General features: G+C 41.4%; 1 protein-coding gene across 3 annotated transcripts in view; it reads left to right on the top strand.

Moving 5' to 3' along the window:
- The window catches only part of syt7b (synaptotagmin VIIb), a 152,064-nt gene extending 130,873 nt beyond the window's left edge, over positions 1-21,191 (top strand). For 2 of the 3 annotated variants that reach the window (XM_061703018.1, XM_061703001.1), the window contains 6 exons: positions 4,061-4,196; positions 13,923-14,190; positions 14,965-15,134; positions 15,410-15,524; positions 15,612-15,811; positions 19,222-21,191. In XM_061703018.1, coding sequence (XP_061559002.1) covers positions 4,061-4,196; positions 13,923-14,190; positions 14,965-15,134; positions 15,410-15,524; positions 15,612-15,811; positions 19,222-19,326 — 994 coding nt within the window. In that variant the 3' untranslated portion in view covers positions 19,327-21,191. Of the gene's footprint in view, positions 1-4,060; positions 4,197-13,922; positions 14,191-14,964; positions 15,301-15,409; positions 15,525-15,611; positions 15,812-19,221 lie in introns of those variants that run through there. The other variant, XM_061703010.1, reaches the window with a different exon arrangement.
- Positions 21,192-23,980: the final 2,789 nt, after the last annotated feature.

Here is a 23,980-nt window from a genome sequence, read left to right as displayed (position 1 = left end):
TCCCCGGCCCCGCCTGTGTGGAGTTTGCATGTTCTCCCTGTGCCTGCGTGGGTTTTCTCCGGGCACTCTGGTTTCCTCCCACATCCCAAAAACATGCATTAATTGGAGACTCTAAATTGCCCGTAGGCATGACTGTGAGTGAGAATGGTTGTTTGTTTCTATGTGCCCTGCGATTGGCTGGCAACCAGTTCAGGGTGTACCCCGCCTCCTGCCCGATGACAGCTGGGATAGGCTCCAGCAAGCCCGCGACCCTAGTGAGGAGAAGCGGCTCAGAAAATTGATGGATGGATGTATTTTGTAATTCATTTTTAATTAATGAAACCAACTAACGAAACCCCCAAACTCCCCATCTTAAGACATTGGAATATTACCTGAGAAACTAATCAAATTATTTTTAATATCGAACTTAATTAAGAAATTTCCTTTTTAAAAGTACTTACCTGTGTGTTGAATTTTTTATTATGAGTTTTATCTTTTGAATTGAACTACTAAAATAATGAACTTCTTCCACGATATTCATATTTATTGAGATGCACTTGCACAAAGTATTTGGTTTTGCTCGGTGGGGCTCTAGTCTATCAGAGTAAGAAATAAAGCCTAATACTCATCGCTGTTTACCAAATACTTGAGTTGAGTAGTAAGAGCTGTGGACAAGCTTACCGGTGCACTCACTCTGGTACCGTGGTGACCAGAGGTGGTCATGAAGTACATCCATCCATCCATCCATTTTCTGAGCCGCCTCTCCTCAGTCGGGTCGCGGGCATGCTGGAGCTTATACCAGCTATCATCAGACAGGAGGCGGGGTACACCCTGAACTGGTTGCCAGCCAATCGCAGGGCACATATACACAAACAACCATTCACACTCACATTCACACCTACGGGCAATTTAGAATCTCCAATTCGGGCATGTTTTTGGGATGTGGGAGGAAACCGGAGTGCCCGGAGAAAACCCACGCAGGCACGGGGAGAACATGCAAACTCCACACAGGCGGGGCCGGGGATTGAACCCGGGTCCTCAGAACTATGAGGCTGACGCCCTAACCAGTTTCCACCGTGCCGCCTCATGAAGTACACACTCTCCTTAAATTTCCTCCTTGGTTGATATAATCGACAAGAGCAGGCTCATGGTGAGAATAGTCATGTTGTCAGGTGAGGAAAGTGATGTTGTCAGGCTTAGGATAAAACTCTCCTGGGTCTCTCCTGAACTGTTCATAAAGCATTTGGACTGAATATCCGCCGAGGACTGGCCATCAGTGTGTTTATTACAATACATTTCTAGAGGAACAGCACAAATTATTGTAGATCTTAGCAAAGACAATGTGAGACAAGTATCTTTAGTGCATGTTCAGGTCCTGCGGCTCACTATCTGTGCCTTTTTGGTCCAAGTCCCTTTTTCCCTCTCACTCTGTCTCACAGGCATGGCCGCCCATGTCTTACAATGGTGGGACTCTGTTCCGGCATCTGTCTCTACAAATAAATCAGTCAGCTTGGTACACTCAGTGCCCGCTACCTTAAGGAGTTAAGATGGCTGTTTCATAGCCCCTGGTGGGCTCATGGAACACCAGCGGAAGGGTACACTCTTGCCGAGTCTTGTTGACTCCGTCCAATACTCCACAGCCTTGCTCCATGTGCAGCATGTAGAGTCACACAACAGAGAAACTAAAGGGAAAGTTAACCGTTTGCTGTGTTCACTAGCCCACGAGCTAACGAACTATCCCGCGAGCTAGCCTGCAAGCTGACGAGGTAGCAAGTTAATAAGCTAAACAGCTCACTCCACCGCGGTGATGTCGTTTAAAAAGTCAGCCCTTTGCGCTACGTTGTTGTGTGTTAGTCTCCAATTAACACACACAGGAAAGTTAACTATTTATTATGTTCGCTAGCCCACAAGCTAATGAGCTAGCAAGCTACAAAGTAAAGAGCTCTCTCCATCCTGGCGAGAGTCCTTTAAAATGTTAGCGCCTAGTTGTTGTCTGTTAGTCCTAGTTAACACAAACACAGAAAGTTAACTGTTTATATTCAGCAAAACCTCAGTGCCACACGCTATTCAGCCAGTGGTTGACTACAGTGAACGTCAAGGTCTATTTGATTGACAGGTGAAGGACTCAGCATCAGCGGACCAACTACACAGTCTTGCAGGTCTTTATTATTTATATGAGACCCAGGGGGATCCATATCACAGAAAAAAGAAAAACAATTTAAAACAGAGAAACAAGACCGTAAATTAATAAATAAACAAAAATGTAATTAAATTAATTAATACATAAACAACAACAATAATAATAACAGCTATACTGATTTAAAAGCAAAAAAAATGGATTAAATAATTAAAAAATATAAGGGTGGGCCAATTTTTCATTATTTCAGAGGCATAAAAGTAACACAGATATTATTAATTATAGATATTGTGATAGTTTTGGGGAAAACTATCACGATATCTATCGTCTTGGGAAAAAAAATTATCATGACAGGCCTAGATATGCGGCATCTAACCTGACCAGGATAAATGATAGAAAATGGATGGATGGACAGATGGATGATGCCTCAAACTGTTTGTTGTTGTTGCTATTGTTGTTAACTGTACAGGCATAAGTTTAAAAAGTGTTTAACATTGTTAACTGTAATACAAGTGTAAAAAGAAGTTCGGTTTGTGAAACATCAAACCCATAAAACACTGTCGCAGCTTTGATGATGAATGTCGAAGGCAGAATGCAAAGGTAACTATCCGTTAACAACAGTGACTTGGAGCATTAAATAATTGAGTTTTTCCGTAGTCTGCCCTAACTAAGCCTCGTCTTAACTAAGCCTTGTTGCATGAACTGATGCTTGTTGCATGAACTGATGAAGGCTGCTCAGATGAGAGGCGAATTGTCTTCTAGAACTTCCAGTTGCGATCGATTCAGTGCCATGAGAATGAAATGACCTGGATGAATGAGAATATTCACAGGCAACGTACCTACTTCTCAAACAAGGGTTAAAAAAAAAAAAGTTAACCACTGTTAATAATAAAATGTAAAAAAAAAAATGTTTTTTTAAAAACCTAAAACACTACTAATGTATGGTGACACTGGAATCCTCTGGTGTATATTCTTCTCTTAACACCCCCTGTTGAGATTGATCCTTCACAAAAAGTCAAAGAAAAAGCAAAACACACCTTCAAAGTAAATATTTTGATGTTCACAGAACTGAGATATGCTTTGGTCTTTTTCCCTATGAAATCTTGCATATCAGGTGTTCGACTCAAAAACCTCAGTGTGGGTTAAAAAAAAAAAAAATCCCTTTGCGGTAAACACCAGTCCAAAGTGTATCTGTCGAACAGAACGGATCAAAATGATAAACAATGCAAATTACTTTGTGGCAGCCAAAGCAGCATTCTTGTCATTTGTTCGGTCGCGATTAGAGATAAAACTGTATGAAAGTCATATCATGATTATTGCGACCATAATTATCACAATAATTGGTATTAATATGTTGCTGAAATTTTTTTAAAGAAAAATATAAATCCAGCGGGCTACAACACATCAGCCACTAGTTGAGTGCACTGTAAAAGCACGACACAAACCAATTATCCTGCTTCGCGAGGTGAAAAGACGACGCTAGCATACTGAACCAAAGACGTATCTGTTAAAAAATGGGCACTGGCTTCCGATGCTAGAGCTAACAACGTGCTGCGTCACATCATAAAAAGAGGAGCCAACGACAGAGATATTTACTCTCAGAGATGCTAAATAGAGTGGTAACGATAATTACAATATAAAACGGCAACATTAGCCATTTGAATTAGCATCATGGTTTGTCAGTAAATTGTAAATTGTTTCTTTCCAGGTTGCGATAGACTCAAAATACATTTTGTGTAGTTTTCTCTATAAGAGGAGGTAAGACGCAAATGTATTGGTGAGCTGAACGGGAATAGGTTACTTTAGTTTGTTAAATTATTAAAATTATTGGCTGAACACTAGCCAAGATGAAGAGCCCTTGCCAGAAAGCAGCGGCTGTGTTCCATTAATTTTGCATGTTAAGTGCATGTGCCCAATGTTTGTTTTTATATCTGTTGCATCCAGGGCTCCGGGTAACAAACCAGGCTGTAGTCCCAGAGGTCACACCCCAGATGAGAGTGGACGCCGCCAGGGCTCAGGCCACGATGCCAACTCATCCATCTCCGATTTAGCCAACTCGGTCACCAGTGAAATGCTCATGGTAACACGCTATGCTCATTCATTGATACACTGATCTCTTATTTCTTTGTAACTGAAGTCATCCATGATGACCGCTGTCAGTGAATGAGATGGCTATGCTTATATTAATAGAGGGCACTTCCAGATCATTTCCTCTAATCCAATATGAAAGTTACATGCAAGCCTTGAGACAAGAAACGCGGCGAGGGTTTTGATAGGAGTATGAAAATATCAGAGCCAGTCAAAATACTTTTGTTGCACAACAATTCTCAAGCCTTTACAGACAGAACATAACTAAAAAGTGAACTCAGTTTAAAGGAGAGTTATTATGTTTTTTTCCCCCACAAATTAAAAGAGTTCCAATTTATCTTAATAATATGTATGGAACATGTTTCTGTCAAGATACCCTAAGGATCAAGAATTGTGGGACACTTTACAAACTGCGTTTTTTGTCTTTCTGATATTGGCCCATTTTTAGGCCTGGCCCTGTCTCATACAAGTGAGCCTGCCCTCACTACCCCCTAAATACTGCCATTCGCAAGTCCAACTTTTGTTCCAGGGTTTCTATGCTGGGATGGAAAGTATGGAAAAGTATGAAATTTGATTTCCAGCTCTGGAAAAGTATGGAAAACGGAAACTATGGTATGGAAGAATATTCATGTTTCCAAGACTGTTACAACAGCTCTATTTTCTAAAACAAAAAAATTATGAATATCTAAAAAAACATGTAGATCGTTCCGTGGGGGGTTTTGTTCCCTTTTTAAGGTGCTTGAAAGCACAACTACAATGTTTGCGTAAGTGCACACAGCAATATAGCATGGTCATGGTGAATACTTGATTATGATTGGCGTACATCATTGGTGTACATCATCAGCTCATAATGTACACCTGTCAAGTATAGGTCAAGTAGTTCCTGTCAAAAATATCCTTACATTGTTCCAAATGAATGCGCAGCACCCTTAGCCGTTAGATTATATGAGCAAAACATAGCAACTTGACACAGTCAGCTTTTCTGATAAGTAAACATAAGGTACTCTGAGGACAGAAATTAACTAATTAAAAACAGTAATGAGTGATTTAATCATTTACTTTATTTGGTGATTACAAAACTGGGTCAAATATATGGAGGTTGAGGTAGAGTATACTGTATATACTGGTCAATTATAACACTGGGATGCCGCTGAGGAATTCAGGGGCAAATGAAGAGACAGAAGCGGCACAAAGAGTTAACTCCATAAGACTGAAATCAACTTGCAGACAAGAAGAAGGAAATCAACACAAAGAAAACAACAAAATAGTCAATTATAACGCAGAGACACTTCCTGGCACAAAAACGGCCAAATACAATCTGAACACTTTACCGTTGATGTTTTGAATGATACCCTGTCCAGTCAACAAAGACCGACACCGAGTACAGCGTTGCCAGCCTGAGAGCTTGCATAAAACGTCATAAATATAGCAAATATATATGTTATCATGAAAACAAATGTTATCGTTATACCTGTGGTTGTTATTTAACATTGTCAAATTGGATAATCTATTTGCTGGAGTACTGAATAGCGTTTACATTCCCCAAAGTTATGGGATTGGAATAACTCTTCAGAGTCAAACCCGTAGGCATCGCAAGGGAAAAGAAATTGAAAGTAAAACTTTCGATTTTGATGAAAAAAATGGATGAAATTAAGAATTGGTAGTTTAATTTTTTCGTTGGCAAGTGACCATGGTATAAGCGGGTCAATGCCTTTCGAGGTGTCCAATTATCAGGGGTTAATGGACTTTGAAGAGGCATACAGTATAGACTTGCTTAGACACTGCTGTCGGAATTCTTTTCAAAGGCAGTTAATTAGGCAAACACCAATCTGGACACTTTCAGCGTGACACGGTCAATCCATTTTACCAATCCATTTTTAATGAACCAGACTCACTCAAGTCAAATGTGCTGTTTTAGCGGGCAAAAGTGCGACTGTGGTTCTGACGCCAAATCTCAACACTATAGTATAGCAGTTCACAATCATTATTTGTCTAATAACATGACAAAAACCTTCAATAAAACACATCATACTGACCAGAGATGCAGATTATTTATAGACAAACTCCAGCCTCTTTTGCTAGCTGTGTACCTGTGGGTCCGAGCAAGCTACGTTATTGAATTGGCAAATAAATCGGGTTGTAACATGCCAGCCAGCTACAAGCAGTCTGACTCTTACTGTCACAATGTTTAGTTTGTCTTGAAAAGTCCACCTTGAAAATGAATTTTTAACCATAATAGCCGTCATGTTTGTCATCTTGCTCAGCCGCCGGCTTCACTTAATGTTATGTAGGGAAAATCCACACGAGTCGCTCTAAACCAATCAAGGATGGACAAATGTTAACATCAACACGGGCCTGCTCTCTGGCGCTGTTTATTGAATCTGAAATCTGATCGGTTCAGATTGGTTAAAAAAAAAAAAAAAAAAAAAAAAAGTGCCATTTTAATTGGGTCTATTTGTAATCGGAACCAGAAATCCTGAGTCTGAAGGCCCTGGGAAGATCACATTCATATGGCAACACATAGAAGCTGAAATCAGATTGGACAAAAACAACTGGAAGCTGTGCAACTAAGACACACGCTATTAAATGAAGACCAGGGGCTGTTGAAAATAAATTGATACAATTTTATGTCAGGAGTAAATGCAGGTTTTGATAATGTTTAGGTCAGCAAAGAAGGGCCTGAAGGTCCCCACTGCACACCACTGCTACTGTCTACAGTACTGTATACTACCGGTCAAAGGTTTTAGAACACCCCAATTTTTCCAGCTTTTTGAAATTTGAAATTTATGCAGTTCAAGTTCTAATTTTATTCTGAAATTAAATCAGAGAATATATATATATATATATATATATATATATATATATATATATATATATATATGGTATTTTTATTAATGACTGTTTGGAAAATAATAATAAGCAGTCTTTAGACATATAACACTCCCTATTAATTACACACCTAGTAATCACTCACACAGACGCTTATGCAGGTGTAGTGAGGCTCATGATGCGTGAAAATAGTCCGGTTCAGTTATGTTAATCAAGTGATTATCTTTTGATACAATTACCTACTGAATTCTGACAAATACACATTTATTTACGAGAAAAGGTCAAATTTCCATTCATTTGTTTGATATGATTTCTGATGCATGCACTTGCATGAGAAAATCTCTTATATCTTGTCTGATTTTTTTAAATATATCTGGCAATGCAATACTTTGGTTAGTTACACTTGTTTGGTTGGTCAATTTTTATGCCAATCCATCTAGGGACCTTTAATTGACACAAAAAAAAGAGTGGAAGGTTTACCCTCTAAGATGATGCAAATGGAATGAAAATGCCTCAAAAATGGCTCGAGAGCAATTTCTCACAATTCACTTTGTTTTCAGATCAACATTCATCACCTATAAATTCGTGAAATGTTTTGCGCAGTCTAATAAAATTTTAATCATGTCAGCGTTGTGATTACAACCTTTTATCTACTGCCCCCAAGTGGCCAGATTAAAAACAGTATAAATATTTCAGGGCTGGTCAATTCTAGTCTCGTGAAATTGCATCTGACCTTTGGTTTCTTGTTGGTTGCATTAGATTTCTTTGAAAATATGTATTGATTATTTAAGTAATGCAATTTGTATCCAATGAGTATTACATATTTACAATCATCTTGTTTCTCAGACATCTTTATGAATGATGAGTAAATTTGTACATTGCATCGGTGGATAAATGAAGTCTGAAAACTCTCAACACACTCAAACAACATCCAATTTGAAGGTGTGTGTTTTTTTCTTCTAAATTCCCCATCATGACCCTTATGCAGCCGAATTTAGTCATTAGTTATAGAAGAACACACAGTAGTGTAGGTGCTTTGGGAATATGGTAGCTGTTGGCTGCGGTGTATGCATTAATTATATGGGCAGGGTTGGGAAGATTACTTAAACAATTTATTCTAATACAGTTACTAGTTACCTGTTAAAAAATGTAATCAGTAACTTAATCAAAGTACCATAAAATTAAAGTAATGTAACATGATTACTTCGAATTACTTTTGGGTTACATTATATTAAATTATATTTACTAGCTTAATAACAAAGTTTTAAAGGTTTTTCACATGACTAGGTGTTTGTTATGACGAGTGAAATGGAAAAAAAGGTCAAGCTTCACACACGAGCGCATGCACACGCTCTGCACACATGCTGACATCATGACCGCGGAAAATACTTTTATTTCGTATCTGGTATTGGTAATACAGTACGGTGTTTAAATAAGTAAAGCAGTGGATGATATGTGACGTGATAGTGAAATATGTACTTACAAGCTGCGGCCGTAGGGCAATGCTAGCTTCTCCATTAGCCTCACCAGCAGTCAGGATGACTTTGACAACGCAGTTTTCTTTGTAAATCCATCCATTCTCTACACCGCTTATCCTATTCAGGGTCGCTGGAGCCTATCCCAGCTTACTTTGGCCGAAATGCAGACTACATCCTGAACTGGTCGCCAGTCAGTCGCAGGGCACATACAGAGAAAGACAACCATTCAGATACACATTCACACCGTCACTGAGTGTAAACTGAGCCCACGCTGCTTGCACTGAAGTCAGGCGAATCGCGGGTGTGCTGGAGCCTATTTCTTTGTAAATGTTATCCAAAATGAATAAATCCTCCAGTAAATATACGATCAAAACATCACCGTGCATTTTCTTTGTTTTGCTTTTACAACGCCGCGTTTGGGAAGCCAACAAGTATATCCTATGGCCTGTGTCATTTTGGTTAGCCAACAAGAATGTTTACTGTGGTCCAATGAGGTCCATTGTGACAATTTATCCCACTTGTTGCGCCTCTGCTAAACTGCTGAAGAAGTTCCTTCTCACGACTCCCACTAGTTTGAAAACGGGTGAGGGCTCAAATCAACAACCAGCCTCTCTGTCTTCCCGCATTAAAAATGTAATCCTGCAAAATAATCCTAATTTTTAATAACTGTACCTATAATCTATTTGTTTTTTTCTGTCTGGTGACAGTTTCATAAAAATTGTAATCTAAATACATAACGTCAGTACATGTATTATGTTACTGTCACTAGGTTTTATGAATTGATATGAGCGAATGTAGCAAGGGAGCACAAAATTTTAAAAACAGCAAACAAAGACTGATAAATTGCTATTTAATGTTTTTTGAACAGATTTTAAAACAATACAATACTGGGTAAAAGTTCAAAGTAAGTGTTAGATTTATAGTGTCATTCAGACTCAGCTTTATTGGCTTTATTATTATGTTCCAAGACAAGCGGCAGGGTGACCCAAGGTTAGCACATCTGCCTCACAGTTCTGAGGACCGGGGTTCAAATCCGGCCTCGCCTGTGTGGAGTTGGCATGTTCTCCCCGTGCCTGCGTGGGTTTTCTCCGGGTACTCCGGTTTCCTCTCACAACCCAAAAACATGCACATGTTGATTGAATAATCTAAATTGCCCGTAGGTGTGAATGTGAGTGAGAATGGTTGTTTGTTTATATGTGCCCTTCAGGGTGTACTTCGCCTCTCGCCCGAAGATAGCTGGGATAGGCTCCAGCACGCCCGCGACCCTTGTGAGGATAAAGCGGTACAGAAAATGGGTGGATGGATGTTCCAAGACACACAAGGAATTTGTCTCTGGTAGTTGGAGCCACTCTAGTATGACGGCAAATAGCCACTATGACAAAATATACATTTAGGACAAAACAACACAACTATGGAGAGTCATTAAGCAATGAAAGTGTACCACTAGTGTGGTCATGCTGATATAATGGCAATTGTGCAAATGATGCAGTCCTCAAGCAATTTAGACCAATTTCAAGTGACTAATCGTGCAATGATCTGGTACAGTGACGATTGAGGGAAATTATAACTACAATGCAGCCCGAGACAAAAAAAACAACCCTGTACTCGAGCGTCTCCAACTACCGGAGAAAAATTCCTGGTGTGTTTTTGACGTACTTGACAAATAAAGAAGATTCTGATTCTGATGTAACTGTTACTTTTACTCAGTTACATCAATGTAACTGAGTAAAAATAACGCATTCCGATCCACCCCTGTTTACAAACATGTCTTTATCGAATCAAATTAGGCTTTAATGAAATACATTTCTTAGATTTTTGTTTTGGCTGTAGGTTTTTTTTGTTGGCTTTCTTAGTTAGAAACATTTTGCTTCAGTAACACAATGCAATCGCAGGTATATATATAATAATAATAATTTTCTGTGATTTGATGGACTTTCACAGGGAAAAGAAGGGAACGAAAGTCTGATGCTGAGCAAAAGAGCAGAGCCAATGCTAAAATATGTGTGTGCCTATGCGTGCATACGTGTCTGCGGATTTGAGGGTAATTTTAGAGTGTCAGACTGAATAATGAAAAGTGATCACATTCGGCAAAGGAGAATAAGGTCGAACAGCACTGGCTGAAATGTATGTGAAAATTATGGAATTGGAGATTGAATATGTGGGACTGTTCCTCCAGTGATGCTCCCAGCTTTTTTCCGAAGAGATTGCACATTTTGACTGGATTTCTGCACCTCCCTCCAGGCTGCACCTCTGTCAGTCAGAGGGTCCATCTACCAACAGATAATCGGTCTGTCATACCAGCAGTCATGTACTCTTGCCCTTCAGTGCAGTGGATACTGGCCACATTTAGCTCGTTTGCATTTTGGATCAATGTAGACATTTTAAAGTGCTGGCTCTGTAGTACCTATGCTGATTGACACTCGATATCTATCATCAGAATCAGAATTATCTTTATTTTCCAAGTATGTCCAAAAAACACACAAGGAATTTGTTTCCGGTAGTTGGAGCTGCTCTAGTACGACAACAGACAGTCAATTGACAGAGAACACTTTTGAGACATAAAGACATTGAGAAAAACAGTCACTTAGCAATAAAGAGTTGCTAATTATCTGGTAATGCCGGTACAAAATCGTTTTGGTTTTTTTGACAATTGTGCAAAAAGATTGGTTAAAAAAATAAAAATAAAAAAATAAGTGCCATTTTAATTGGGTCTATTTGTAATCGGAACCAGAAATCCTGAGTCTGAAGGCCCTGGGAAGATCACATTCATATGGCAACACATAGAAGCTGAAATCCGATTGGACAAAAACAACTGGACGCTGTGCAACCAAGACACACGCTATTAAATGAAGACCAGGGGCTGTTGAAAATAAATTGATACAATTTTATGTCAGGAGTAAATGCAGGTTTTGATCATGTTTAGGTCAGCAAAGAAGGGCCTGAAGGTCCCCACTGCACACCACTGCTACTGTCTACAGTACTGTATACTACCGGTCAAAGGTTTTAGAACACCCCAATTTTTCCAGCTTTTTGAAATTTGAAATTTATGCAGTTCAAGTTCTAATTTTATTCTGAAATTAAATCAGAGAATATATATATATATATATATATATATATATATATATATATATGGTATTTTTATTAATGACTGTTTGGAAAATAATAATCAGCAGTCTTTAGACATATAACACTCCCTATTAATTACACACCTAGTAATCACTCACACAGACGCTTATGCAGGTGTAGTGAGGCTCATGATGCGTGAAAATAGTCCGTTCATCTCAACGTTCATCTCAACACTTTGCTATATACTCTTTGTTGGCAATGACAGAGTTCAAACCTTTTCTTGAAGTTTTCACACACTGTTGCTGGTATTTTGACCCATTCCTTCTTACAGATCTCTAGAGCAGTGATGTTTTGGGGCTGTCGCTGGGCAACACAGACTTTCAACTCCCCCCAAAGATTTTCTATGGGGTTGAGTTCTGGAGACTGGCTAAGCCACTCCAGGACCTTGAAATGCTTCTCACGAAGCCACTCCTTCGTTGCCCGGGTGGTGTGTTTGGGATCATTGTCATGCTGAAAGACCCAGCCACGTTTCATCTTCAATGCCCTTGCTGATGGAAGGAGGTTTTCACTCAAAATTTCACGACACATGGCCCCATTCATTTTTCCTTTACACGGATCAGTTGTCCTGGTCCCTTTGCAGAAAAACAGCCCCAAAGCATGATGTTTCCACCCCTATGCTTCACATGTATGTTGTTCTTTGGATGCAACTCATCATTCTTTCTCCTCTTCTTTTGGTTTCATCTGACCTTATGACATTCTCCCAGTCCTCTTCTGGATCATCCGAATGCTCTCTAGCAAACTTCAGAAGTGGCTGGACATGTACTGCGTTAAGCAGGGGGACACATCTGGCACTGCAGGATTTGAGTCCCTGGCGGCGTAATGTGTTACTTATGGTAGCCTTTGTTACTTTGGTCCCAACTCTCTGCAGGTCATTCACTAGGTCCCCCTGTGTGGTTCTGGGATTTTTGCTCACCGTTCTTGTGATCATTTTGACCCCACGGGGTGACATCTTGCGTAGACCTCCAGATCAAGGGAGATTGTCAGTGGTCTTGTATGTCTTCCATTTTCTAATAATTGCTCCTACAGTTGATTTCTTCACACCGAGCTGCTTACCTGTTGCAGATTCAGTCTTCCCAGCCTGGTGCAGGCCAACAATTTTGTTTCTGGTGTCCTTTGACAGCTCTTTTTTCCTGGCCATACTGGAGGTTGGAGTGTGACTGTTTGAGGTTGCGGACTGGTGTCTTTTATATTGATAATGAGTTCAAACAGGTGCCATTAATACAGGAAAGGAGTGGAGGACACAGGAGCCTCTTAAAGAAGAAGGTACAGGTGTGTGAGAGTCAGAAATCTTGCTTTTTTTTAAGGTGACCAAATACTTATTTTCCACCATAATTTGCTAATAAATTATTTCAAAATCAGACAATGTGATTTTCTGGATTCTTTTTTTTTTTCCCCTCATTTTGTCTCTCATAGGTGAGGTATACCTATGATGAAAATTACAGACCTCTCTAATCTTTTTAAGTGGGAGAACTTGCGCAATTGGTGCCTGACTATATAATTCCAATGAAGTTGGGGCGTTGTGTTTAACATAAATAAAAACACAATACAATTATTTGCAAATCATATTCAACCTATATTTAATTGAATACACTACAAAGACAAGATATTTAATGTTCAAACTGATAAACCTTGTTGTTTAACAAATAATCATTAACTTAGAACTTTACTACGAAGCCGCGCTGTTGTAACACGTGCAGAATGTGGTTTGGCATTGTCTTGCTGAAATAAGCAGGGGCGTCCATGAAAAAGACATTGCTTGGATGGCAGCATATGTTTCTCTAAAACCTGTATGTACAACCCCAATTCCAATGAAGTTGGGACGTTGTGTTAAACATAAATAAAAATAGAATACAATGATTTGCGGATCACGTTCAACCTATATTTAATTGAGTACAATACAAAGACCAGATATTTAATGTTCAAACTGATAAACTTTATTGTTTTTAGAAAATATTCAATAACTTAGAATTTCATGGCTGCAACACGTTCCAAAAAAGCTGGGACAGGTGGCAAAAAAGACTGAGAAAGTTGAGGAATGCTCATCAAACACCTGTTAGGAACATCCCACAGGTGAACAGGCTAATTGGGAATTGGTGGGTGCCATGATTGGTTATAAAAGGAGCTTCCCTGAATTGCTCAGTCATTCACAAGCAAAAATTCCAACCAGTCGATTTTCAACTGTTTTTTAACAGGTGTAATTTATCAAAATCATTCAGAAAAGTGCTGGCAGACATCATGTAATTCTCTTCATGCGCTAAGAGTAGACTGTCTTTGTCATCTTCCAGTTGTCTCCAGGCTCAGAAGAAGACGAACATGAGGGTCCAGTGTGTGAGAAGTTGGGTCGCATTCAGTTCAGCGTGGGATACAGCTTTCAGGACTCCACTCTCACTGTCAAAATCCTCAAGGGCCAGGAATTGCCTGCCAAGGACTTTTCCGGCACTTCTGACCCCTTTGTCAAACTCTATCTGCTGCCTGACAAGAAGCACAAACTGGAGACCAAAGTAAAGCGGAAGAATCTGAACCCACACTGGAATGAGACCTTTCTGTTTGAAGGTTTGACTGACAAAAACTTTTTTTTTTTTTTTAATTGATAATGACCATTGCATGGATTTCTTTATTTAATACAAGTGAGAGAAAGAAAAAAATTTTGCATGTATGATCGCTCACAGCATAGAACGTTGCCGATTGATTACCACACCTGCCTATAAGTTCTGAGGTTGCTCTTTCAAATCACGGCTCTCTCCTTAATGTGGGGAGTTTGCATCTTCGCTCTGTGCTTATGTAGGTTTTCTGCAGGTAGTCCAGGTTCCACTGACATCCCAAATACATGTCAGCGTGGTAGATTCCTTAAAGACGCAAACATTTGAATAGATGTGAGTGTGAATGGTTGTTTGTCTTCATGTGTTCTGCAATTGAGTCGTGACCAGTCCTGGGTGTACACCTCACTTCCTCTTGCCCGAAGTCAGCTGGGATGAGCTCACCCTTGACCCTAATGAGGACAAGCGCTATAGAAAATTGTTGGGTTTCTCATTTGAACAAACACACATTATGTAACATATTCTTGATGATTCGGGATGATTTCCCGAAGAGGAAATCTTATTACATTGAAAGTTTCTACTCGTTGCTGGTTATTTGAACATTAGATTGTGGATTCTACTTGTGTGTCCGTTTCTTTCTTCTTTTTTTTTTCTTTTTTTTTAAAACTTTGCTGTCTTCATTTGAAAGTCTCTTTGGAGGGGGAAGCACACACATAAAGCATTGAAAAAAATCTCATCACCTTTACTCAATGAACATTATTAACAGCAGCTGTGTCCATTTCTATTTCAGGATTCCCCTTTGAGAAAGTGGTCCAGAGAACTCTATACCTGCAGGTTCTCGATTATGACCGCTTCAGTAGGAATGACCCCATCGGAGAAGTGTCCATCCCCCTCAACAAATTGGATTTGGCCAACATGCAGACTTTTTGGAAGGAGTTGAAACCATGTAGTGATGGCAGCGTGAGTAAAGGGGAGAAAGGAGGTGGCAGAAGGGATAGAGTGGGAGGAGGGGAGATGGGACAGAATGTAATGGGTGATGTCATTGCTGGCTGCTGTGACAGTCCCGGGGGAGATATGGTGATGTACCAGTGGGAGAGGATAGAAGGGAATACTGAGCGGCTGACAGGTTGGTGGATTGAACACAGACTGCTGAAGGAAAACACAGTAAGAAGAAGGGAGAACAATTGAAAAAGCATTAAAAATAAACAGGTCACTGTTGTGTATGATTTCTCCAGGGAAGCCGAGGGGATCTGTTGGTGTCTCTGTGCTACAACCCCACCGCCAACATTATAACTGTGAGCATTGTCAAAGCCCGCAACCTCAAAGCCATGGACATTGGAGGCACATCTGGTAAACACGCTCCTTTAATTGGTTCCCTCATGCATCGTCAATGATCCAATTCAATACAAGGTTAACAATTAATATTCTTCTTCCCAGACCCGTATGTGAAGGTGTGGTTGATGAACAAGGACAAGCGTGTGGAGAAGAAGAAGACGGTGGTAATGAAGCGTTGTCTAAACCCTGTTTTCAACGAGTCCTTTCCCTTCGACGTGCCTGCCCACGTGCTGAGGGAGACCACCATCATTATCACTGTCATGGACAAGGACAGGCTTAGTCGCAATGATGTCATTGGGAAGGTATCTCCTTCCCTCCTCTTCGCTCCTTACTGCCTGTTCCTCTTCCTGTGTGTGTTTTTGACTCCAAGACAGGGAAGTGACAATTAATCACCCAGCTAGTCTCTACTGACCCCTGCTGGTCCATATCACGCAGCCTCATAGTTGATAAAGCACATCCATCCATCCATTTTCTGAGCCACTTATCCTCACAAGGGTAACGGGAGTGCTGGAACCTATCCCAGCTATCATCGGGCAGGAGGTGCGGTACACCCTGAACTAGTTGCCAGCCAATCGCAAGGCACATATAAACAAACAACCATTCACGCACACATTCACACCTAAGGGCAATTTAGAGTCTTCAATTAACTACCACACATGTTTTTTGGGATGTGGGAGGAAATCGGAGAGCCCGGGGAAAACCCACGCAGGCACGGGGAGAACATGCAAACTCAACACAGGCGGGGCCTGGGATTGAAACCCAGTCCTCAGAACTGTGAGGCAGACACTCAAACCAGTCGTCCACCGTGCCGCCTGGATAAAATCCGCCTCAGCATTTTTTGTCTAAGGGATTCCAATGAACCGTCAGTTATGCATAATTACTGATCCAAGACCTGCAATAACTCATGCCCAAACGTAACATTTGTATCATTATTAGATTTTTTTTCTCTGAAGTTTTGGGGTTTGAAATTTCGAAATTACAATTTTTCAAAACACAGTTAAAATGTATCTTTGCTGACTGTATGCCAGTATCATTTAAGAATTTCAGTAAGGCCCATGGGTGCCTTTTTCAACCATAAACATATTGTCTACAAGTCCTGTAATTTCTGTAATTTGTAATATATATACTGCATGTGGGTGGCACGGTGGACGACTTGTTAGCACATCTGCCTCACCATTCAGAGGACCGGGGTTCAAATCCCGGCCCCGCTTGTGTGGAGTTTGCATGCTCTCGCCGTTCCTGCGTGGGTTTTCCCGGGTACTCCGGTTTCCTCCCACATCCCAAAAACATGCATGGTCGGTTAATTGAAGACTCTAAATTGCCCGTAGGTGTGAATGTGCAAATGGTTGTTTGTTTCTAAGTGCCCTGCGATTGGCTGGCGACCAGTTCAGGTTATACTCTGCCTCTCGCCCGAAGATAGCTGGGATAGGCGGCTCCAGCATGCCCGCAACCCTTGTGAGAATAAGCAGTACGGAAAATGGATGGATGGATGGATATACTGCATGTGGGAAACCACCACATCATACCATGTTGACCTAATGACAAATGTCTTTATTGCTTTAGATGTCAACCCAAATAAGTAAATGTAGACATTAGAATTATAGACATTAAATGTTTGTAGAACAATCATCATATGTATCACTATGATGATGCCAATATTGGTGCTGTGTTTGCAGCCTGTTGAATTGGCTCCAAATGAATCTATAAATTCAGATTTTGTGGCAATCAATTGTGTCAAATACAACAATAATGCAACGTGTGATGCGACTTGTGCTGCCAAGCACAAAAATAAAACAATCCACTGGCTTTGTATTCCAGAGTACAAAACAAGACAAAAAAAATAAAACAAAACCAACAAAACAAAAACAAATCCAAACCAGTCCAAAAACCAATAACAAACCACTCTAGACATCATCCCTCCTTTTGATAAAGTGACACATAGTCCCACCATGCTCACTTTAGCAAAATAATTTTTTTTTAAAAAAAACATTCTTGACAACCAAAAAGCGGTTAATACCGGACGGAATTTGGCATAATGGGTATCGACTCAAATACTGAAAAGATACCGTCAACAGCGTCCACGCTAAGTGGATGTTGGCACTGTTGGGGATGGGCAGTTTAGGTTCAATTGAATCGGCGGATAGTTCTTGATTAACCCTTGCTGATTTGCTGGTGGCCCATTAGGTGGGATTAGACTTGGGACTCGGGAAATGTCAAGGAAGTGGAAAATAACTTTATTCGTGAAGTTAAATTCGTAAGAAGGGCGCAATGCAAAGCACGTGTTCTTTGACAAAAGTTAAACAAAAAAGGTTCCAAATTAGTCGTGCGCTGACAAATAAACAAAAGGCTTGCATCCTTCTAATCGCGCTGAAGTTTGCGCCGCCAGAGAAATGTGCAGCCTTTCGGTTAAAAGAGATAACACAACACAAAAAAAGAAAAATCATAAAATCATCTCAAAATATCATAATGAAATGCAATTTGCAGCATATAACATCCCTTTTAAGGATCAAATCTCTCATGTTGAAAATGTATTTTATGTACTAATTGTACTATATTTAACTTTGAATGCACACTGATAATTATTGCCCTGCGATTGGCTGGCAACCAGTTCAGGGTGTACCCCGCCTCCTGCCCGATGACAGCTGGGATTGGCTCCAGCGCGCCCGTGACCCTAGTGAGGAGAAGCGGCTCAGAAAATGGATGGATGATAATTATCCCAATATAATAACTTAATTCAATCAATATTATTATTCTGTGTGAATGTTGAATTGTACTTTTCTAAGATTTTGAGCAGCCTCCTTTTGTCTTTTTTTTCTTGTTATCAGTAAGCTACTCCCTTTCAGGTCTCTCGGCCTCATTCTCACTGCTTCATAAAAACAAAACAAATCAGTCCCAAGTCGAGATCAGCAGCACACCATCCCCATTATACACAGTGTTGCTGGTGCACTGCTTCCCCCTTCTGAGATACCAGATGGTGGGCCAGAATTTTCTCAAAGCTGTCTGGAAGTCATTCATCCACCCCAAACAACTCCTCCCACACCCGAGATTTTGCATCTGCGACCACTAAAGCGGGATTTCTACTTGGCCTGCCGATACGCATCAGCTGCCTCAGGAGTCCCACTAGGCCAAAAAGGCCCAATCGGACTCCTTCTGCTTGACGGAATCCCTCACCGTCCATTCCCACCAACGGGTTTGGGGATTGCTGCCACAACAGCCAACGGACCACCTTACTGCCACAGCTTCAGTCGGCCACTTCAACAGTGGTGGCAGGAATAATGGCCCACTTGGACTCAATGACTCCCCAGAACATGATCGAGGTTCTGTCGGAGGTGGGAGTTGAAACTCTTTCTGACAGGGGACTCTGCTAGATGTTCTCAGCAGACCCTCACAAAACGTTTGGGTCTCCCACATCGAACCGGTATACCCAGACCCATTGTCAGATTTAATGTGCTTTCCAATACACCATCACCACAATAATTCTTTTTCCAAAAGGTATTGCTCAGAAATGATCATTTTAATGTTCTATCGTCTGCTTTGGATTTGTTGATGTCTGATTTAAATATCAGTCTTGGCGTTAAAGGCGGAACTCAGCTGAAGACTCAGTGTGACTCTTATATTGTCTGTATTTAGTCGTTTGCCAGGATCTTCTCAAAAAGCCATTACTCTTTTGGTGACACTGTACATGAGCTAACATTGTCTCTTCTCCTCACAGATTTATCTCTCATGGAAGAGTGGTCCTGCGGAGGTAAAACATTGGAAAGACATGATGGGTCATCCACGCACTGCCGTGGCCCAGTGGCATGCACTCAAGGCCTGAGGGAGCGAGCAGGCTCTCTTCCCCCTGCCCTCGGCACACATCTCCTGCTCTCTAGCTGCAGTCGAGGAGCTGGAGACAGTGTGTGTCACCTCTTTGTTCTCAGGCCTCTTTGAAATCCTGTACTCCTAAATTTAACCCCTTGTAAAGCAGTGATACCCACTTGACCCCCTCTCATTCCTCTGTATTTGTATTTGTATTTGATGTCCACCCACTTTCTCTTTGTACTGTCTTTATGAGAGGTTTCATTTATGTTCACGATACCACTGTGTCTTTCTTGTCAGCCACTCCTAGTGATAAACAACAGAGCAGTACCTCTTGCCACACAAGAATGCAAACTGTTAACCAAAAACGGATGAAAACATGAATGCAAAACTCCTGTATGGTGATAACCATAGTGGTCAGACACGGCGAATGGCCCTTGCCCCATCTGATGTTGGAGTGAGGAAGCGTCCCTCTCACTTGCTCTACTCTGCCGTTGCTGTCACTGCCAGTCTATATCCTGATAATGCCCCAAGCATCAGGGAGCATCATTTAAAACTGAATGGATGTCAAGTGGACTTTTCCTTTTTGCTCTGGCAGCTGTGTAATCATTTACCTTGGCTGGAACCCCTTGTTGTCTGTGCGTGCTGTGGGTGATGTGCTGTGACCCCAAATGATATTCTGGAACAATTTAAAGAAAAAGAAAAAAAAAGGAGGGTCCAATGACAAAACCTCCAGTACTGGGCCACAAAGGTATAGCATAAAAACACTATCCTGGTTTCTTGGACAGAATAAAAGTGATTGCTGTGTTATCTTTTTGTTTCCATAAAATAGCTAAGACTCAAGGTGTTCTTCCAGACAGAGAAAATAAGCAAAAGCCAGCTTCACAATGTGGAAGTTTGCAATACGGTTTGCGTGCATCGTAGATGAATGAGGGAGCACTTTGAGCTCTAAAAGGTGTTGATGACAAAAACAATTATTTATTCTAAATTGATAAAATCATGCATTTTAATAATTATTATTCCAAAGAAAACCCAGTCATTTCAGTCAAAATTTTCATTAGGCAGTGTTCTCAAGTTTGAACACCCTTGACAATTGTACTAAAACTGCATGATTAGAGAGTGTTGTTAAAAAAAATTAAAGCTTTTTGTCAGATGATTCAAAATAAATCCAAAAAGGTTAACTTTTGCCTTATTCTTCAACTGCCAAATGTAACTCTTTGCCAGGAGCAGATGAAGTTTGGTCCATCTGGATTTTGGTCCATTCTGGAATTTTGTCTTCCAGTTATTTTTTTTCATTGGTCAAGAACCCCAAAAAATCCCTGCCCTTAAATTCTTATTTTTATTGTATTTTGTGAATGAATAAAGGAAAGTCTCATGTTAGTTTGTGTGTGTGCGTACATGCATGTGTGTGTGGGTCCATGTTTAATAACACTGTTTAGTAGTTTCACTTTGTGTGCAATATGGGAGTTGAAAAAAAATAGATTTTTCCTGTCTTTACGTTTTTTTTGTCTGCTCTTATAGGTGGAAATGATGGAACAACCCTCTCTTAATAATAAATAACAGGGTTATTTTCACATTATATAATGGCAGCTGAAAGCTTGACAGATTTTTGGTTTTGATCAAAGCAGCTAACAACACGATTTTTGGCATTGATCCAAAACACCCCCACCATGCACACATGCTATCTGGCATAACGTGTTCCATGTCCTGATCCCACCATGCTTTGCTGCTCACCATATGCACTCTCTCTGCATGCGCCAAAGAGGAAAGGTGCAACAAGACATAGTCATCACCTCTCTGCATCACGACAGGTCAGCGGAGCATGTCACATCATCCCAAAATAACCTGCAACGTAGTTGTTTGTGCTGATGGCCATGTGTGATAAACAACACTGATGACAGAGAATTAGATTCCAAAGGTATACTACCTTAATTAATGCAGCTACAAATTCTAGTTAGCTGTCAGGGTTTGGTATATTTTATCTTTAAAAACAAATGTTAAAAAAAGAGCTACAATTTTCTTTTTAGTATAGACACTATCATCTTGGGACAATTTAGTGGACAATTGCTGTTTATCCAGTCATATGTAATGCACACCGTGTATAAATTAGAAGGAAATGTTAAGTATGGGGCCGACTGGTTAGAGCGTCAGCCTCACAGTTCTGAGGACCCTGGTTCAATCCCCGGCCCCGACTGTGTGGAGTTTGCATGTTCTCCCCGTGCCTGCGTGGGTTTTCTCCGGGCACTCCGGTTTCCTCCCACATCCCAAAAACATGCATAAATTGGAGACTCTAAATTACCCGTAGGTGTGACTGTGAGTGCGAATGGTTGTTTGTTTGTATGTGCCCTGCGATGGGCTGGCAACCAGTTCAGGGTGTACCCTGCCTCCTGCCCGATGACAGCTGGGATAGGCCCGCGACCCTAGTGAGGAAAAGCGGCTCAGAAAATGTATGTATGTTTAGTATGGACAGTAGTCATTGGGTAGAGCTATCTGATTTTGGCCCATGTTTGAATGTTACACATCTGTAAGGTGCACAGTGAAATATTTACCTTTTGTTTCTTCTTTTTTTTTGGTAGTTAGATAGATAAATGTGTACATAGAAAAAGCGTCTCATTGTTTTTAAATCAGTCCCTGGTGGTCTAGTGGTTTTTAAATCAGTCCCTGGTGGTCTAGTGGTTAGGATTCGGCGCCGTAGCCTGGGATCGATTCCCTGTCAGGGAACATTAATTCTTAAGGCGTCACGGTGGTCGACTGGTTAGCACATCTGCTTCACAGTTCTGAGGACCGGGGTTCCAATCCCGGCCCCGCCTGTGTGGAGTTTGCATGTTCTCCCTGTGCCTGCTTGGGTTTACTCCGGTTTCCTCCCACATCCCAAATACATGCATGGTAGGTTGATTGAAGACTCTAAATTGCCCTTAGGTGTGAATGTGAGTGCGAATGCTTGTTTGTTTCTATGTGCCCTGCGATTGGCTGGCGACCAGTTGGGGTGTACCCCGCCTCTCGCCCGAAGATAGCTGGGATAGGCTCCAGTGCGCCCGCAACCCTAGTGAGTATAAGCGGAATGGAAGATGAATGAATGAATTAATGTTTTTAAATCCATCCTTTCCTCCATTCATACATGAACTAGCTAAGGTAAATTCTGTGAGGAAAATCTCCCAACTCAAAATTATCACAGTGCACATCTATTGGAAGTGAAATTCTCCAGCAGTTTTGCTGAAAGGTGCTTTTAAAGATTTGCTTTTACTTAAACTTGTTGCCGTTTAAGAAACAGGCATACTCTGGAAATCCATATGTGCATTCTGTTGGCCTTATTACTGGACTATAAAGTTGTAAAAGTAATGTGCCAAGGAAACAAAACAATCTTAAATTATTTTATTGTCATGTACAGTTAAGCCACAAATTATTCAAACACTGAATTAAAGTGAATATGTCCATGTTTGACCATGCATCACCCCAAGATGAGAACAATAGCACACGAGCCGCCGACTTGTACACCTACTGCAGATTTGAAAAGGACACTTTCACACCCCACACCCACCCAGCCGCACCACCGACCACAATCACACCTCTGACTTCTGCGTTAACCATCCACGAACAGGATGTGAGACGCATCTTCAAACAACAAAAATTAACAAAGCGGCAGGCCCAGACGATGTGTCCCCATTCTGCCTCAAAGTCTGCGCAGACCAGCTCGCTCCAGTCTTCACACTGATCTTCAATAGATATCTGGAACTGTGCAAAGTACCATCCTGTTTCAAACGCTCCACCATCATTCCAGTCCCGAAGAAACCTACAATATCGGGACTAAATGACTACAGGCCTGTCGCCTTGACATCTGTGGTCATGAAGTCATTTGAATGTCTCGTGCTGGACCACCTCAAGAGCGTCACAGGTCCCCTGCTGGACCCCCTGCAGTTTGCCTACCGAGCGAACAGGTCTGCGGATGATGCAGTCAACATGGGACTGCACTTCATCCTAGAACACCTCAACAGGGCAGGGACCTACGCAAAGATCCTGTTCGTGGCCTTCAGCTCAGTGTTCAACACCATCATCCCTGAACTCCTTTCCTCCAAGCTTCTCCAACTCAGCATCTCGCCTGCCATCTGCCAGTGGATTTACAGATTCCTGACGGGCAGGACACAGCAGGTGAGGCTGGGGTAGACCACCTCAGCCACACGCAGCATCAGCACTGGGGCACCCCAAGGATGTGTCCTCTCTCCGCTGCTCTTCTCTCTACACGAACGACTGCACCTCAACCCACCCGGCTGTCAAACTCCTGAAGTTTGCAGATGACACCACTGCCAACGGCCTCATCAAGGATGGTGACGAGTCCCCATATCAACAGGAAGTGGAGCGGCTGGAGCTGTGGTGCGGCCGACACAACCTGGAGCTGAACACGCTCAAGACTGTAGAGATGATCGTTCAGGAGGCATCCTTCGCCACAGCTACCCCTCACGCTGTCCAGCTGCCTTGTGTCAACCGTCGAGACCTTTAAGTTCCTGGGAATTACAGTCACTCAGGACCTGAAGTGGCCGATCAACATCAACTCCTTCCTCAAAAAGGCTCAGCAGAGGATGTACTTCCTGCGGCTTCTGAGGAAGCACAGCATGACACAGGAGCTGCTGATGCAGTTCTACACAGCGGTCATTGAATCAGTCCTGTGTTCTTCCATC

Source organism: Phycodurus eques, chromosome 2 (assembly GCF_024500275.1).
Source record: "Phycodurus eques isolate BA_2022a chromosome 2, UOR_Pequ_1.1, whole genome shotgun sequence".
Taxonomy (NCBI): domain Eukaryota; kingdom Metazoa; phylum Chordata; class Actinopteri; order Syngnathiformes; family Syngnathidae; genus Phycodurus; species Phycodurus eques.
The sequence above is the reverse complement of the archived record's forward strand: the minus strand, read 5'-3'. Positions and strand labels throughout refer to the sequence as shown.